At 39.1% G+C, this 15020-nt stretch overlaps 2 protein-coding genes across 2 annotated transcripts; one reads left to right on the top strand and one right to left on the bottom strand.

Moving 5' to 3' along the window:
* Window positions 1-1034: 1034 nt before the first annotated feature.
* Window positions 1035-4560, bottom strand: LOC117380416 (extracellular calcium-sensing receptor-like). The gene is made up of 11 exons (XM_033977219.2): window positions 4487-4560; window positions 4129-4423; window positions 3952-4038; window positions 3756-3863; window positions 3509-3675; window positions 3417-3431; window positions 2957-3338; window positions 2667-2891; window positions 2455-2578; window positions 1885-2357; window positions 1035-1472 (listed from the first exon to the last, which is right to left on the bottom strand). The coding sequence occupies exons 1-11, from the start codon at window positions 4543-4545 to the stop codon at window positions 1035-1037; spliced, it is 2373 nt and encodes a 790-aa protein (XP_033833110.1). The 5' UTR covers window positions 4546-4560.
* A 6720-nt stretch (window positions 4561-11280) lies between these two features.
* LOC117380412 (extracellular calcium-sensing receptor-like) lies at window positions 11281-14967 on the top strand. Its single transcript, XM_033977216.1, has 6 exons — window positions 11281-11429; window positions 11615-11900; window positions 12412-13164; window positions 13274-13501; window positions 13818-13941; window positions 14069-14967. Exons 1-6 carry the CDS (start codon window positions 11296-11298, stop codon window positions 14965-14967), a joined length of 2424 nt encoding a protein of 807 aa, XP_033833107.1. The 5' UTR covers window positions 11281-11295.
* The last annotated feature ends 53 nt before the right edge of the window (window positions 14968-15020 follow it).

Below are 15020 nucleotides of genomic sequence, written 5' to 3'. Positions count from 1 at the left end.
GAGAACTCCCTGTTGTGACGTTTTTAAGTTGAGGCCTCTGTTGAGAATGAGGATTTAATGAAGCCATGGGAGATGATGTTTCTGCAGAATATTCCACTGCCTTAATATTGTATCGCATATGAAAATGACCATTTGCTCTGTCGGATAAACAGCATCTTGACAGGATGGTAATATATATGTGGAGAGGGGCGGGGTATTATTGCATTTTCATGAATAATCTGAAGCAGCAACATCACTGTAGACAAACACACCTGAGAATGTGCCATAAATCCAACAATGTGTCTTTTCAAGATCATTATCCTGGATCTCAAAGGCAAGACAACACAAATACTGCCATATGTATATATGTGTGTATAGTATTATTTATTTATTTATTTATTTATTTATTTATTTATTTATTTATTTATTTATTTATTTATTTATATACACATACATATACAATCTCCTCTCTACCTCTATTTCTACCTATCTCTCACAGATGAGCACTTCCAGACTGTAATGGAAGAATCTCACATGAGAAAAGTATAATTACAAATGTGCAAGACTCCATTTAACACAAATCTCAAAAAAAAGAAAATCAACAGGCACGCTTTGCCAAAGAGCTTCACAGATTCAGTTTAGTGTAAAAATCCTCCTAAAAATAAAAATGCATCAAAGCCCATGCATTTATGTTCAAAAATAAATCTCAAACTGTGGTATGTACTCAAACAGTGTAAAATACCAAAGTATAGAAATAAATCTTTAGTGAGGATTTAAAATGCTCAAGAGAGCAGCTTGGATGTGGAGAGGGAGACAGTTTGGGAGCTATGACTGAGAATGCTCTGTCCCCTCTGCTCAGGTCAGCAGACCTCTGGGCTCTGGTAGATGTGTAAAGATGGAGTAATAAAAAAACAAAACTGACTTATGTACAGTACAGTGCATATGCCGTATATACATTTGCTTTTGGTCCATCTGCTCTAGACTCTGCCAGTTACTGCATACGTTGCTGTGCAATGCTACCCTCTGCTGGTTAAAAACAGAAGGTACATGTCTTTTTAAAATTTGTCTGAGGCTTTGGACATTAAATACTTCTTGGTGTTCTTCTCTGGTCTCAGTAAAATGATGTAACATTTTGGGGCAAAGATACATCCTAGTAGTCCATAGCTAGAGGCCAGTATTGCAAAGACCTCTGTGACTGTGGCGTACTTTCCTGGAGAGCTGATGTAGGCAGGCACAAAGGCCACCCACACGGCACAGAATATGAGCATGCTGAAGGTGATGAGTCTGGCCTCATTGAAGTTTCCAGGGAGTTTTCGAGCCAGAAACGCCAAGAGCAGGCAGATACAGGCTAACAAGCCAATGTAGCCGAGAACCAGACCGAAGCCCACCGCAGACCCCTCCTCACACAGCAGGATCACTATAGCACTCTCACGAGGCATCAAGCGACGAGGGCTGGGGGGAGCAACCACCAGCCACACTGTGCAAATGATCACCTGTAAAAACAACAACAACAACAACAATAACAATAATACTACTACTAATAATAAAATAAAAAGAGGTTGTGACATGCATTTACTCATATAAAAGCTGTTATGTAATTAGATGTGTATAGCCTAAAAGTCTACTGGCAAGACTATTAATACCTCACATTTAGTTATACTTCAGTTTTATGGATGTGGAACTAAATTTAGTATAGACTGAAAAAAGCAAACAAACAAAAACAACAACAATGTAACAATTTTGGATGTGCTCAATATGTTTCTTCAAAATACACTTCTAATCTAGATGTAAAAAGCATCACATCAAGTATTATATGGCATTCAACTTATTTCTCCATGGAGACCCTTCACCAGAAAAGCTACACAGTGCATGTATAATATGCTTTAATCATTTTTATTTTCTTACTTGGGTCAGAGTACAGGAAGCAATGATTGCCTTCTGTTTTGCCGGACCAAACCACTTGATCATGTTGCTGCCTGGAAGTGTGGCCCTGAAGGCAATCAGCACCACTATAGTCTTCCCCAAGATACAGGAGATACAGAGGACAAAGGTGATGCCAAACGCAGTGTGGCGCAGCATGCAGGACCACTGAGTTGGCTTTCCAATGAAGGTGAGAGAGCACAGGAAACACAGGGTCAGAGAGAGGAGCAGCAGGAAACTCAAATCAGAGTTATTGGCTTTAACAATGGGTGTGTTTCTATTCCTGGAGAATATGAAGACCACAATGCAGGTGCAGAATGAACCAAAGAGGGAAATAGTCGTTAGTATGATGCCCATGGTGTCACTGAAGGACAGGAACTCCTCTTGTTTGGGAATACATTCTGTTCGCTCATCATTTGACCAGAATTCAGGCAGGCAGCGAACGCACTCTATGGCATCTAGAGTGGAGAGGAGGTGAAAGTGGTTGTGACGTAAAGGGCACAGAAAGAGCGTATTGAGATCATATTGTATAATGGCAGGGCTGGCTGTTCTCACCAGTCTGATTGCTAATCTCCCCAGCTGTACAAACCACACAATCATGGCAGCAGATAGGGAAGTTGAGTTTGATTGCCTTGCGGGTGCCGGGAGGACAAATGCTGCTGCATACTGACAAGGGCACCTCAGGAAAAAGCAAAAAGTGGAATTCTACTCTGGTCACAAATCGGAAATTACTCAAATATACACTTAAACAAAACATGGATCATTACATCGGTTTGGTTTCCGTTCCAAACAACATTCCCATGCGTGATCTGAAGTTGTCCAGTAACTGTGGTTTCATCAAACTTCCCAATAGTGACGTAATCCATTTCTCCGTTGGAATTAAGCTGCCAGTTCACCAGGTCATACATAGCTGCAGGGTCCCCATTTCTGTCGAATTGGATTTCATCTCCAAATCTCGTAAAGTACTTTGTTTGTTTTAAGTAATGAAGAAGCTATAAGAAAACAATGCAGATATTTAACAGATTCACCAAAACATGGATCGTTAATTGATACTTACCTGCCAACTTTCAATCTTGTCAATATCTGGACATGTGTTGCGATCGAATGGCCCATTACCTTCCTTACAGTCTCGCATAGCCTTTAGCGCATTAGCAATAGCATACACGGCTTTGTATACATTGTAGGAAATTCTCAACTGTGACACATCTGAGTAAATATTTGTCAAACTTTTTAGATCCTCAGTTCCAGAACATGCAGGTTTTCTTTTGGTGATATTTTCTTGGCTGTTTGAGACTCCAAAATTACACTGAAATACTTCTTCCCAAAATGGAATAAGAAATGGATTTTTGCTGGAGTCAGACTTGGATGGGTCCAGCTGGAGTAGAAAGTCTTGCAGCTCGGGTATCTCCACTCTTCTTATCGCGAATCCCATTGAACCTTGAAGGATTTGGTGATATTTTTTTGGAGTGGACAGAACAGCGGCTGTGCTCCATGCTTCACTCGCCAGCCAGTGTATCCCGGTAAGACCTTCCCTTTATTGTGAATAATGCCATGTTTTTCAAATTTAAGTCTGAAATTTCAAAATGGGAGGCACAATTTCGTAACATACCTCAGTGCGCCATCAAATAAAGCTGCTGCATCTTGTTCAACGGCAAATACCAGAATTACTTTGGCCCCCGATGAGCGAATAATTGAAATTATATTCGAAATTTTGTCATGTGTATGGATTTTAGGAATAACCTCATGCAGGGCAACACATGCTCCTAACTTCCAGACCTAGAGGCAAATATAGATTGAGGAGAATATGAATAGTTGTAACAAAATCTTACTAAAATAACACATGCTTTGCCGTCTACCTCTTCGGCAAAAATGTTAGCCCCACCACGACCGTAGGCGTCATCACCCGCTACGACACCCACCCAAGTCCAGCCAAAATGCTTCACCAGTTGTACCAGTGCATCGACCTTGAATGAAGAAAGACATTATGATCATATCGCACTTTTTTACTGCTTTATAACAAGAGACAAATAACAAATGTGTTTGTTTTCCTACCTGAAAAAAGTCACTGGGCATTGTTCTCAAAAAACCTGGAAATTGCTTTTTGTCACTGAGGCAGGCACAGCTGGAAAAATAGCTCACCTGAAACAGATGTTATTACACAAATTAGTTCCATATTACATTTTTTTTATACCTTTTATGCTGCTTTTACAACTGCTTGACAATCTTTACCTGTGGCACATAGAAAACGCCCAGGAAGCGAGCAACGACCAGAGACTGTGTGGATCCTCCATCTCCAATCACCACAGGCACAGTCCCATGACAACCTTTGACCTCTGCTGGGTGGCGGGCGTCCTCTTTGCTGCCCATTAACTCCATGGCAGCTTTCAACGCCTGGTGAGGGGTGCTGCACGAATCATAGATATTGTATCCCAGTGTGATGTTCGGGAGGAGGGTTCCATGTCGGTTAATCTCGTCAATGGCAAAAATCATTGTCTGCATCCAACGGAATGTTCGGAAGTTAAACCTGAAAAAGGATTAGGTATTTTATAACAAACTTGGTAAGAACAGGAGGACTAAAATGACTTACCTCGTGCATTGTGTTGGCATTGGAGCAGACTGGAATGAGATGCTTGGCTCTAGAACCATATCGTGTAAAGAGAACAGTCCTCCCAGAACTATATCCCCTTCTTTGTGCAACACTGGCAGTGACATAGAACTAGGGATTATTTTACAAACATCTGATTCTTGCTGGAGGGACCTGTGAAGGAGAACACCCACAAGAAGTGCCATGAATTTTCTAGTTGTTGATATGTTTTCGGACGCCATTTTAAAACAACCCAAAACTGGTTAGCAGCAGTATCCTGTGTCCATACTGAGTAGTGTGCAGGTGTGCAGTATGTGGGGTGCTTGGAGGTATCTTATATACACTTGCACATGTTGGAGCTGTCACTTTGAACTTGTTCCCCTTGATTTGATCGGTGGAAAATGGCCGTCTGTGTCACTTGTAACAACAATAACATGGATGAGTGAATGAGTACTTGATCTAAATAGGAAAAAGCAGAGGTGAGGTTGTTTCCCTGCAGCATGCATGACTCGGCCTGATGGATTATTTAGTCATGTGAATGGACAGATGTACAATCTTCAACACAAACTGTAGATGTGTAGATGATGTGGTCTAATACATTTCACGTTTTTAGAAATACTGGTTGTAGTAAGTCTGAGCTGAGTTGAGTTTTAGTTGAATTAAGGTAACTGGACTCTCAAGTGTATATAGACAAAATTCACTCAGCATTATTTATTTATTTTTTTGAGACAAGCCTTACGGTCTTTGAAGCCACAAAAATATATATTTTTTTTTAGGTTTTTCATAAAATGTTCTTTTGCACATATGACATTTGAATTAGTTGTATGTGAATATGTGAATTTTTTTTTATTTGCGGCGTTACCAACCACTACAAAAAAGTTTTAACAAAAATGTTCAATTAAAAAGTCATTGACAGCATGCCACATGTTTTAAGGTAATGTTACAGATTAGATTAGGGTTAGGTTAGAGGTTAGGGTACAGTTCGGTTAAGGTTAGAGGTTAAGGTAGGGTTAAGGGTTAAGGGTTAAGCTTGATTAGAGATTAAGGTTGTGTTAAGGAGGTTATGGTCAGAGTTAAGTTAGGGTTAGGAATGGGAATAATTTAAACTTTGCCTTGTCGCCTCAACAACAAACTTGCATGTCTCAATTTAAGGTCCTGAGCCTATCTCAGGTGGCATTGGTTGGTAATTATAGTTTGCTACAGCTAAATGGAAAAAAAAAAAATAAAAATAAAAATAAGAAAGATGTAAAAAAAAAAAAAAAAAAAAAAAAAAAAAAAAGAGTACCCAACCATCCCCTACCACACAAGTGCCACAGTTTGAAAACCACTATAGTTTTTCATGGGCTTAAAACCACATCCTTGCTCCTCTACCACCTCCTCAAATATGTGAGCTTTCCTGCAGACAGATACACACAGCAAGTGTGAACCAGAAATTACCGGTGCATAAATATCCCTGACAAATGCCTGCTCGTATTTTTTCCTTCTCATCTTGTCCGTCTCTCACTGTGGCGGCCATGATGGAGACTGATGCAGTGACAATTTATATCATTGAAGAAGCACATGAAAAATAAGGATGATATGCTTCAAAGAGGGTTTCAAGAGTGGAGGAATAGTAGTTTCAATGGGTTATGTATATAAAAGTACTGGGGTGGGGGTTAGCTGATGTAAAGCTCATACTGTATAGTGTCATCCAGCAGTCCCTTGAGAGACTTCTATAGACCTCCAGAGCACTTTGGACACACTGTTTTCCCAGGCAGATGTGTTTTTAAAGTTCTTGAAGACAACTGCATTGTGTCACATTTTCAGTGGAGTGGACAGATGATAAAATACTGTTTGCGAATCTACGATAAAATATACATAAATGAAAGATTTGTGCTGGTTTCACATGGAGAAATGGATCACTGTTGTAACATGGATGACTACTATTACTATTACTACTATATTAGAGTAGTTTTGGGGCACTACTTGAGTAATATTTAGTTTGAAGTACTGACAGCACTCTTGAGTAAATGTTTTGGTAACTTTTTAGCAAGTCTACATGTGACAAAAGCGGGATGTTGACAATATGAAATGATTTGAGCATTTGTTTTTCATGTGGTACTCCTTCATATATGATTTAGTTTTTCAAATTTTGTCAAGTTAGTTGTTGTTAGTTGTCTATCCTTGGAAAATACCATATTTTATCTCCTTTCAGTTACATTAACTTAAATTTACAAATCAGATATTATGTCCTTGTAGTTACTTACTGTTACTTGAGTAGATCATCTTGATATAAGGGTCATTGGTTGATTGGCCCACTGGCCAACAGGCTGGTGGTTAGATTCTAGCTCCTGCAAATGACTGCTGACGTTGTGTCCTTGTGCAACAGCCTCAGTGTCTGCGTACACTGGTGTATGAATGTGTGTGTGAATGAGTGAGTTGTTCCTTGATGTAGTGCTGTAAAAACATAACCATTTACCATAATAATTTCTTAGACAACTAGTTTTACTTTTACTTGAGAAATATTACTTTGAAGCAATGCTGCTTTTTCTTGAGTAATCTTTTTGGCTACTCTACTCACCTCTGCCACTGAGGCCAGTAAAAATCCAAAAGCAAAGTTGGAAAAAATACCTGCCGAATGTGACCAAATTATATTAAAATCAATAAGGGTAAACCTTGTACAAAGTTTCTGCTGTGTTTATTTAAGTGAAATTTAATAAATTCAATAAATACATGTTTTTATACTGTTATACTTATTAGTTATTGGTCATTGCTGTTGTGAGCCTCTAGAAAGTTCAGTCTTTTTATAAGTGGTTGTGATGATATCTTAATGTTGTCAAATATGAATATGTGGCACTGAAGTGGCGAGGTCCTCCGTGGTCAAATTCAGCTTAGGACCCCCCAAAGGCTAGGACCGGCCCTGGTTAGGATCACGGCTATTTGTTAGGGTAAGGTCAGGGTTAGGTTAGGGATAAGATTAGGGGTAAGGTTAGGTCAGGGTCAAGGTTAGGAGCTAAGGATTAGGGTTTAGGGCTTAGGGTAGGGATATGGTTAGGAAGTTAGGGTTAGGGTAGGGTTAACGTTGGGCCAGGGGTAGGGTTTAGGTAAGGGTCACGGTTAGAAGCTAAGAATGGGTTAGGGCATTGGTGAGGTGGGGCACAGTGTAGCCGCGGGTGAGGGCCAATCATTCCTGCTTGCAGCTACATTTTCTTTATGTTTTTACATGTATGATGTCTTATACTATAGTATACAGGGCATCACATTTTGAGTTTACAGAGGCCCAGGAGTACAATCACAGACAGAGCAGGTCATAGTCTGATGAATGAATGAGTCCTAATGAAAACCACCTCAGAAGCACATGGAACACAGCTGACTGTAAGAGCGCCCCCTATAGAAGCCACAACAGCACATGGACCCCTTTTGGACAAACTGCAGTTTTCCACTAACCTTGTACAGCAAGATAGATTCTCACGATATTTGTGAGTTCATAAACTCATGAGAATCCATCTTGAGAGACTCCCACAGGCTAATCGGGTGAGTAAACCAGTGACACATTGAGGTTTGTGCAGAAGCCAAAGGCCAAGGGCCCAAGAACCAAAACAAACATGGTGATGCCGACAGCATATTTTAGTGTCAATACCGACTATTTTGTCTGTGAAAAATGTGCAGAAGCTAAGCGCTTTAAACATTTGTGGACAGGGAATATGTCTGTGCTTTCTTGCAACTGGATGTAACAAAAGTAATAAAACATTTTCAGTTTTCCCATCACTTTCAGCGAGAGCCATCCCAGATTGATCATGTGTGAAATTGACACATGTGTTTTTTGTTTTTTTTACACATATGTCAAAAAAAAACCCACAAAAAATACACTCATGTTTAGGCCCAGGACCAGTTCTTTATGTAATATCTGTGTTATACTGCAGTCTACATTCCCCATGTTTTAGCAACTTTAATGTTAAGCATTTTCTACACATGTCCTTTCTAATTAATCTACATATTGTACCCCGATTTTCTTCTTTTAAAGGTTAATCACTTGTATTCTATTATTATTATTATTATTGAGGGTTGTGGCTCAGAAAGAAGGAAGAAGATGTTTGTTTATCCCCAAAGAGAAGTTGCAACATTGTGTTTCCTTTAACCTGTTGACAGAGATGTCCCCGGTGGGTCTGAATGGAGCAGGAGGCTGAGCAGGCAAGCAACAACAGGCAAGAGTTTCCAACAAGACACCTGACATCTGGGATCAGCTGCTCAGCATTGCACCAGGTGTGACTGCAAATCACTTTGGTCAAATTAATTAACACAATGACAATTGTTGTAATAGAAAACAAACTTTGAACTTTTCTATTCAATAACATTACTTTCACCATAAAGTTTTGAACTCACAACTGCAACTACATTCTCTCTCACCTTTTTAAATAAAATAAATAATAATAATAATAATAATTTAAAAAAATAAAAATCACATTTTCATTTGACCTTAGCTGGCTGTATGAAGATGTATTATACTTACACAAACACACATTTGTATTAATGTTATATTTGTGTTATATATGTGAACTGAAATAAAAAGATTTCAGTTTCTGACCTGTTCTTAAAATGCACAAGGCTCAAATCTAACCCTTTTTGAGAAAAGGAAAAACAAGAAAAAGAGATAAAGTATTTGAATTTGTGCTGTCACAATCTGTGTAAAAAGGAACTATATCAGTGCACACATTTGACTTCCCTTAAACTTTGAGTTGGAGCAGTTATTTTCAATGAATGACCCTCTTTCCTCTGAGGTAGTTTTTCTAACAGTTATTTGGGGGACAAATGTTTGATTAAAATAGTACGTTATTTATTTATTTATAATGTTTAATCGACAGGGACAGAACAAAGCACTATGTTACAGTTTAAAGTGCTGGTGATGCCATGTCCATAGGTCATCTAGCTCAGAGCTTATTTGAAGAGCTGGCCCCCACAATTAAAAAAAGATGGTGACATTAATACCACACAGTCATGCAGCATACAACACAGGATATTTACAATAAAACACTGGACTTCTAATGTACACTGGTTTGGCTTAGTTTAAGCCATTGTTTGACTGTACAGTTAACACAGTTCCAGATCTGTTGTTATGTTTGGTGGATACAGCTCCAGTGCTGCACATAAGTCAAATACAATGTTATTAAAAATAATTCTGTAAAAATAATGTATTATCCAAACTCAAATGAAGACATGATGCATTTTTATCTCATTTGACTTTTTAGGTAATGGACCCTGAGAGATGGAGATGAAGAGATGGATTATCTAAGGGGGCAAATGATGCATTTTTAATTTCTTCTGCAAAAATTCAAACTCTAGGCACTTATAACAGGCCTAATTAATTTACAATCACACTTTTGAGCATTTCATATTTTAGTTTCAACATTTATCACATGCATGAATATATAATTGAGCAGATTTGTAAACCAAAGCATTCTGTTTATTTACACTTTTAATACCACATATTCCGCTGCAGCCTATGGCAGCAATATAAATGATAATGAATAATATTTTAATACAATTTAATACAGTATTAATGTTGGTTTTCACACTACGTGAAAAGTTTTTACTTTCTTTCAGATCAAAAGTGATGCAAGATCTGTGGATGGTAAACATCATGTATGGATGAGGGACACGCACTAGAGGGAGTTGTAGTGAGTTGGTTAGAAAACACCAAAGGTGCTATTCCTGTCCTGGGGCACAGACATGTTCCTGCTAAACCCATAATCCCATGAGAAAAAACAAAACACGACCTCATAAACTAACAGCATCATGCACCAATAATATAAACAGTGATTCTTCATAATTACAGTGAGCCTTCAGAGGGGCTTCAGCGTCTCATAAACAGCCCTTTAGCTACAAATAACAAAAACATCAAATTAAATGTCTCACAGTCCACTGCACTCACTAATCAGCTGTTTTGGTATTGCAGCATTTAGTTTGGATGAGCTGTCAAAATCACACTTTTAATTCTTAGATTACTGCCATTCAAGAGGCCATCAATCAAAGCTTGTAGTTTCAGTCCATTAGTCAAAACAGAAAAGTAAAAGTTTTTCATGTGACAGTGATATGTCATTTGTCTCGATTAATAGTGTATTTATTGTCACATAAAAAAGAACACACACATCTAATGCTGTGACCACCTCTATAAGACAAATAAGTAAACAATGCATAAACTAAGAATATTCATATGAATCTGGGATAATATATGATTGGTTAGAGCACTCGTCCATCATCCCAGAGGTCAGAGGATCGATTTCAGCCTACTGGCATTGCGTTTTTAGACAAGACACTTCACTCACCTTGTCTAGTATGAATGTGTTGTGCAGTGGTGATTGCAGGGACCGATAACGTGGATTGGCAGCTTTGCTTCTTTCAGTCTGCCCTAGGACAGCTGTGGCTATAACAATACCCCCACTAGGTGTGAAGTGAATGAACAATGCAATGTAATGTGTCTTTAAAAATGCAATATAAAGCAAATGTATATCTTTTCATTATTATATGTATTCATAAACTGTCATCTATATTAGAGTAGGGCAAATGTAGGGGTTCTTGTCCCAGACTCCCATATATCTGTTGACAGGCCTGTAATCAAAAGTCAAAGTGTTGGCAAAAAGTTAGTTTGAAAAGCCAAAAGTACAAACACTTTGGATTGGTTAGACGTTGTGACACATAAAACCTGACATCACATAACATTATAAAAGTTGTGACAGGTAAATGATTCGAAACTAATCATGTCAGTTGCGGTGGCAGTGTTAGTGCTTATCTCGGCATTGGGAAGGGGGCTGGGACAAGAGCATGTCTGTAAGATCATGGGCAGTCCAGAATTACCTCTTCTGTCCAAACCTGGAGATGTCATTATTGGAGGAGCTTTTTCTATACATAGCCAAGTGTCGCAGCATCCACTTCTGTTCACTGACAAACCTACTGACATGGAATGTTCTAGGTAATTTCAGACAAACTGTTTATAGTCTTCTCTTGTTTACAAAGGGCCTGGCCAACATGTGTTACCTAATATTATTTATTATAATTATTTGTTTCATTTCTGCATATCTTCATGAAAAGTACACTTGTGAAATGTGGTAGTTCCTTAATAAAAAGATAAAAGTCTGTTTTCAATTGTTGTTTCAGTGTTAACCTCAGAGAATTCCGGTTTGCTCAGACCATGATATTTGCCATAGAGGAAATCAACCAAAAAGGCCTTCTCCCAAACATTTCCATTGGATATCGGATTTATGACAACTGTGGCTCCACTTTGAAGTCCATGCGGAGTGTCATGGGCCTGATGAATGGAGGGGCAGCGGAGAGCAGCGACAGATGCTCTGGTCAGGCCTCTGTCCATGCTGTTATAGGAGAGTCTGAGTCATCTTCTACTGTGATCCTGTCCCGCACCACTGGCCCATTTGAGCTACCAGTGGTAAGAGGGACATCAATTGGCTGTGAATGAATGCAGAGTGTTGTAATGTTCTGTATGGAGGTTTATAAGCATGTCATTGGAAAAGTGGTGTACGTAGAATAGACCATTTTGAGAAATATTAACAGGTTAAGGCCTATGATGCAGATCACTACTCAGCCTTTATTCATTTGTTCCTGATATTTATTATTGTAATGTAGTCTTTAGTGTCAGTATGAATAGTACTCATCGTAATAATAACTGTATGCGCAATGGAACAATTTTGTATAAAACGATAAATGGAAAGCCAGATATTTTCAGTAAATTTGCTGAGGAACATTTCACAATAAGTGAAATATGCTCAAATATTTCTCTCGTTGTACTGAACATATTTGAACACAATGAATCTGCAATACACTTTTTTTTTCTTTTTCAAAACTATCCTTTAGACTTTTGTGATGTTGTCCATGAACGATTTAAATGCATTTCAGCTTAGTTTATTTTAGGAGAATTTCGTTTCCTCCTGTCTTTTCAGATTAGTCACTCAGCTACATGTGAGTGCCTTAGCAACAGAAAAGAGTACCCATCTTTCTTCAGGACTATTGCCAGTGACCTCCACCAAAGCCGCGCTCTGGCCTACCTCGTCAAGTACTTTGGCTGGACATGGGTTGGCACAGTAAATAGTGACAGTGAATACGGCAATAACGGAATGGCTATTTTTCTTGCTGCCGCCCAGGAAGAAGGAATCTGTGTGGAATATTCCGAGAAATTCCACAGAACTGAACGAGAGAAGTTGAAGAAAGTGGTTGAAGTTGTCCGGAAAGGCACGGCAAAAGTCATCATTGGATTTCTCTCCCATGTGGAAATGAATGAATTCTTAGAAGAAATGAGTTTGCAAAATGTCACAGGTCTGCAGTTCATTGGTGTGGAGAGCTGGATGACTGCAGACAGCCTTATTACACCCACCAGCTTTAGCGTGCTAGGGGGTGCTCTCGGATTCGCTGTACCAAAAGCAAATATCACAGGTCATGATAGCTTCCTACTCCGAGAATACTGGGAGACAGATATAATGTGCAGATACGCCAGGGGAAATGGGATGGAAACTGCGAAATGTAAAGACGACCATTTTTTGTATGAGCTGAAAGACCATGTGGAAGATGTAGCAGAACTGAGGTATTCCACAAACATCTACAAGGCCGTCTACGCAGTGGCTCACGCTCTGCTCAGTTTACTTAAGTGTTCTGAGCATCAGGGCTGTGACAAGACTGTGGCCATCACACCGGGCCAGGTAAGACATGTATATTTCATGTATCTATACAGGAATTTATTTTTAGCCACATGCAAAACTGACAATAATTTTAGTCATTTGATCTCCCATCTTGTTTTTATGTTCGTAGGTTGTTAAGTCTCTGAAGATGGTCAATTTTACCATCAAGACTGGAGACCAAGTTTGGTTTGACCGCACTGGGGCTGCTGTGGCTCGATATGAGGTCATAAACTGGCAGCGTGGGTCAAATGGATTAATTGAATTTAAACCTGTTGGACATTATGATGCCTCTCAGCCTCCGGGCCAGAGGTTTGTCCTACAAAGTGAGGAAATAACATGGCCAGAAGGGAAGCAACAGGCAAGTGGAACAAAGTCAAAAAAGTACCCAAAATCTTTTCACGGGGAGATTGATGAGGACATTAGCTTGATCCAAAACATCTTTCCCAAATAAGAGCCTGAGATGTGAACTAGACAGAAAGACACTATTTTAATTTTGGGGTTATATATTAAAATAACATTTCCAGAGTAATTACAAAACATTCTTGCCATTCTTGTACTAGCATTCAGCACCAACTTACTCAACTTTTTAAAAATTCACTCAACGCAACAGATATTTAACTGTGCCAACTACAGCTTTTAAGTGAATAAACCTTTGACTCACCCCTTTTCTTCAGGTCCCAGTGTCACAGTGCAGTGAAAGTTGCCATCCAGGAACTCACAAAGTTTTGCAGAAAGGGAGGCCTGTTTGTTGCTATGACTGTTCCCCATGTCCAGAAGGAGAGATTAGCAACAGAACAGGTACAATAAGAACATCTGACCTGAAATACATAAATATAAGTACTGGATTTGTTTTCCAACTTTTGTGTTTCTTCTTTATGTTTGTGAAATACTATTTTTGTGTGTAGTAACTTACTTTTCTTTACAGATTCTAATGGGTGCATTAAGTGTCCTGAGGAATACTGGTCCAATGAAAACAGAACTATGTGTGTTATCAAAAGCATAGAGTTCTTGTCTTTCAGTGATGTCATGTGCAAAGTACTTGTGTTTTTCACTGTCCTCGGAGCAGGGCTAACCATATCAGCAGCCATTTTGTTTTTCTATCACAAAGACACTCCCTTAGTAAAGGCCAATAACTCTGAGCTGAGCTTCCTGTTGCTTCTCTCTCTGAGCCTGTGTTTCCTGTGCTCTCTCACCTTCATCGGCCGTCCCTCTGAGTGGTCCTGCATGCTGCGCCACACTGCGTTCGGTATCACCTTTGTCCTCTGTATCTCTTGTGTTCTGGGGAAGACTATAGTGGTGCTGATGGCCTTCAGAGCTACACTTCCAGGAAGTAATGTCATGAAATGGTTCGGGCCTGTTCAGCAGAGACTCAGTGTGCTGGCTTTCACACTAGTACAAGTTGTAATCTGTATCTTATGGTTAACAATAAACCCCCCCGTCCCTTTTAAAAATATGAGCCACTATAAAGAAAAGATCATACTTGAGTGTGCACTTGGATCAGCCATTGGTTTCTGGGCAGTTCTTGGATACATAGGTCTGTTAGCTTTGTTGTGTTTTGTGTTGGCCTTTTTGGCTCGTAAACTTCCTGATAACTTTAATGAAGCCAAGTTCATCACCTTCAGCATGTTGATTTTCTGTGCAGTCTGGATCACTTTTATCCCAGCTTATGTCAGCTCTCCGGGAAAGTTTACTGTCGCCGTGGAGATATTTGCTATTCTGGCTTCAAGTTATGGATTATTGTTTTGCATTTTCGTCCCAAAATGCCATGTTATTGTATTTAAACCTGAACTGAACACCAAAAAATTCCTCATGGGAAAAACATGACAATAAATATTCACAATATATTTTTTTCACATAAACTTGTGCATTGTCTTATG

This window comes from Periophthalmus magnuspinnatus, chromosome 13 (assembly GCF_009829125.3).
Source record: "Periophthalmus magnuspinnatus isolate fPerMag1 chromosome 13, fPerMag1.2.pri, whole genome shotgun sequence".
In the NCBI taxonomy this organism is placed as follows: Eukaryota; Metazoa; Chordata; class Actinopteri; order Gobiiformes; family Gobiidae; genus Periophthalmus; species Periophthalmus magnuspinnatus.
Note: the sequence above shows the minus strand (reverse complement) of the source record. Positions and strands in the feature narration are given on the sequence as shown.

Excerpts from the sequence above, each read along its gene's own strand:
- LOC117380412 (XM_033977216.1), top strand. The coding sequence starts at position 11,296 with ATGGGCAGTCCAGAATTACCTCTTCTGTCCAAACCTGGAGATGTCATT. Across the intron at positions 13,165-13,273 it reads TGGCCATCACACCGGGCCAG|GTTGTTAAGTCTCTGAAGAT; the intron begins GTAAGACATGTA and ends TTATGTTCGTAG. Across the intron at positions 13,502-13,817 it reads GGCCAGAAGGGAAGCAACAG|GTCCCAGTGTCACAGTGCAG; the intron begins GCAAGTGGAACA and ends CCTTTTCTTCAG.
- LOC117380416 (XM_033977219.2), bottom strand. The coding sequence starts at position 4,545 with ATGGTTCTAGAGCCAAGCATCTCATTCCAGTCTGCTCCAATGCCAACA. Across the intron at positions 4,039-4,128 it reads GCGTTTTCTATGTGCCACAG|GTGAGCTATTTTTCCAGCTG; the intron begins GTAAAGATTGTC and ends CATCTGTTTCAG. Across the intron at positions 3,864-3,951 it reads TGCCCAGTGACTTTTTTCAG|GTCGATGCACTGGTACAACT; the intron begins GTAGGAAAACAA and ends TCTTCATTCAAG.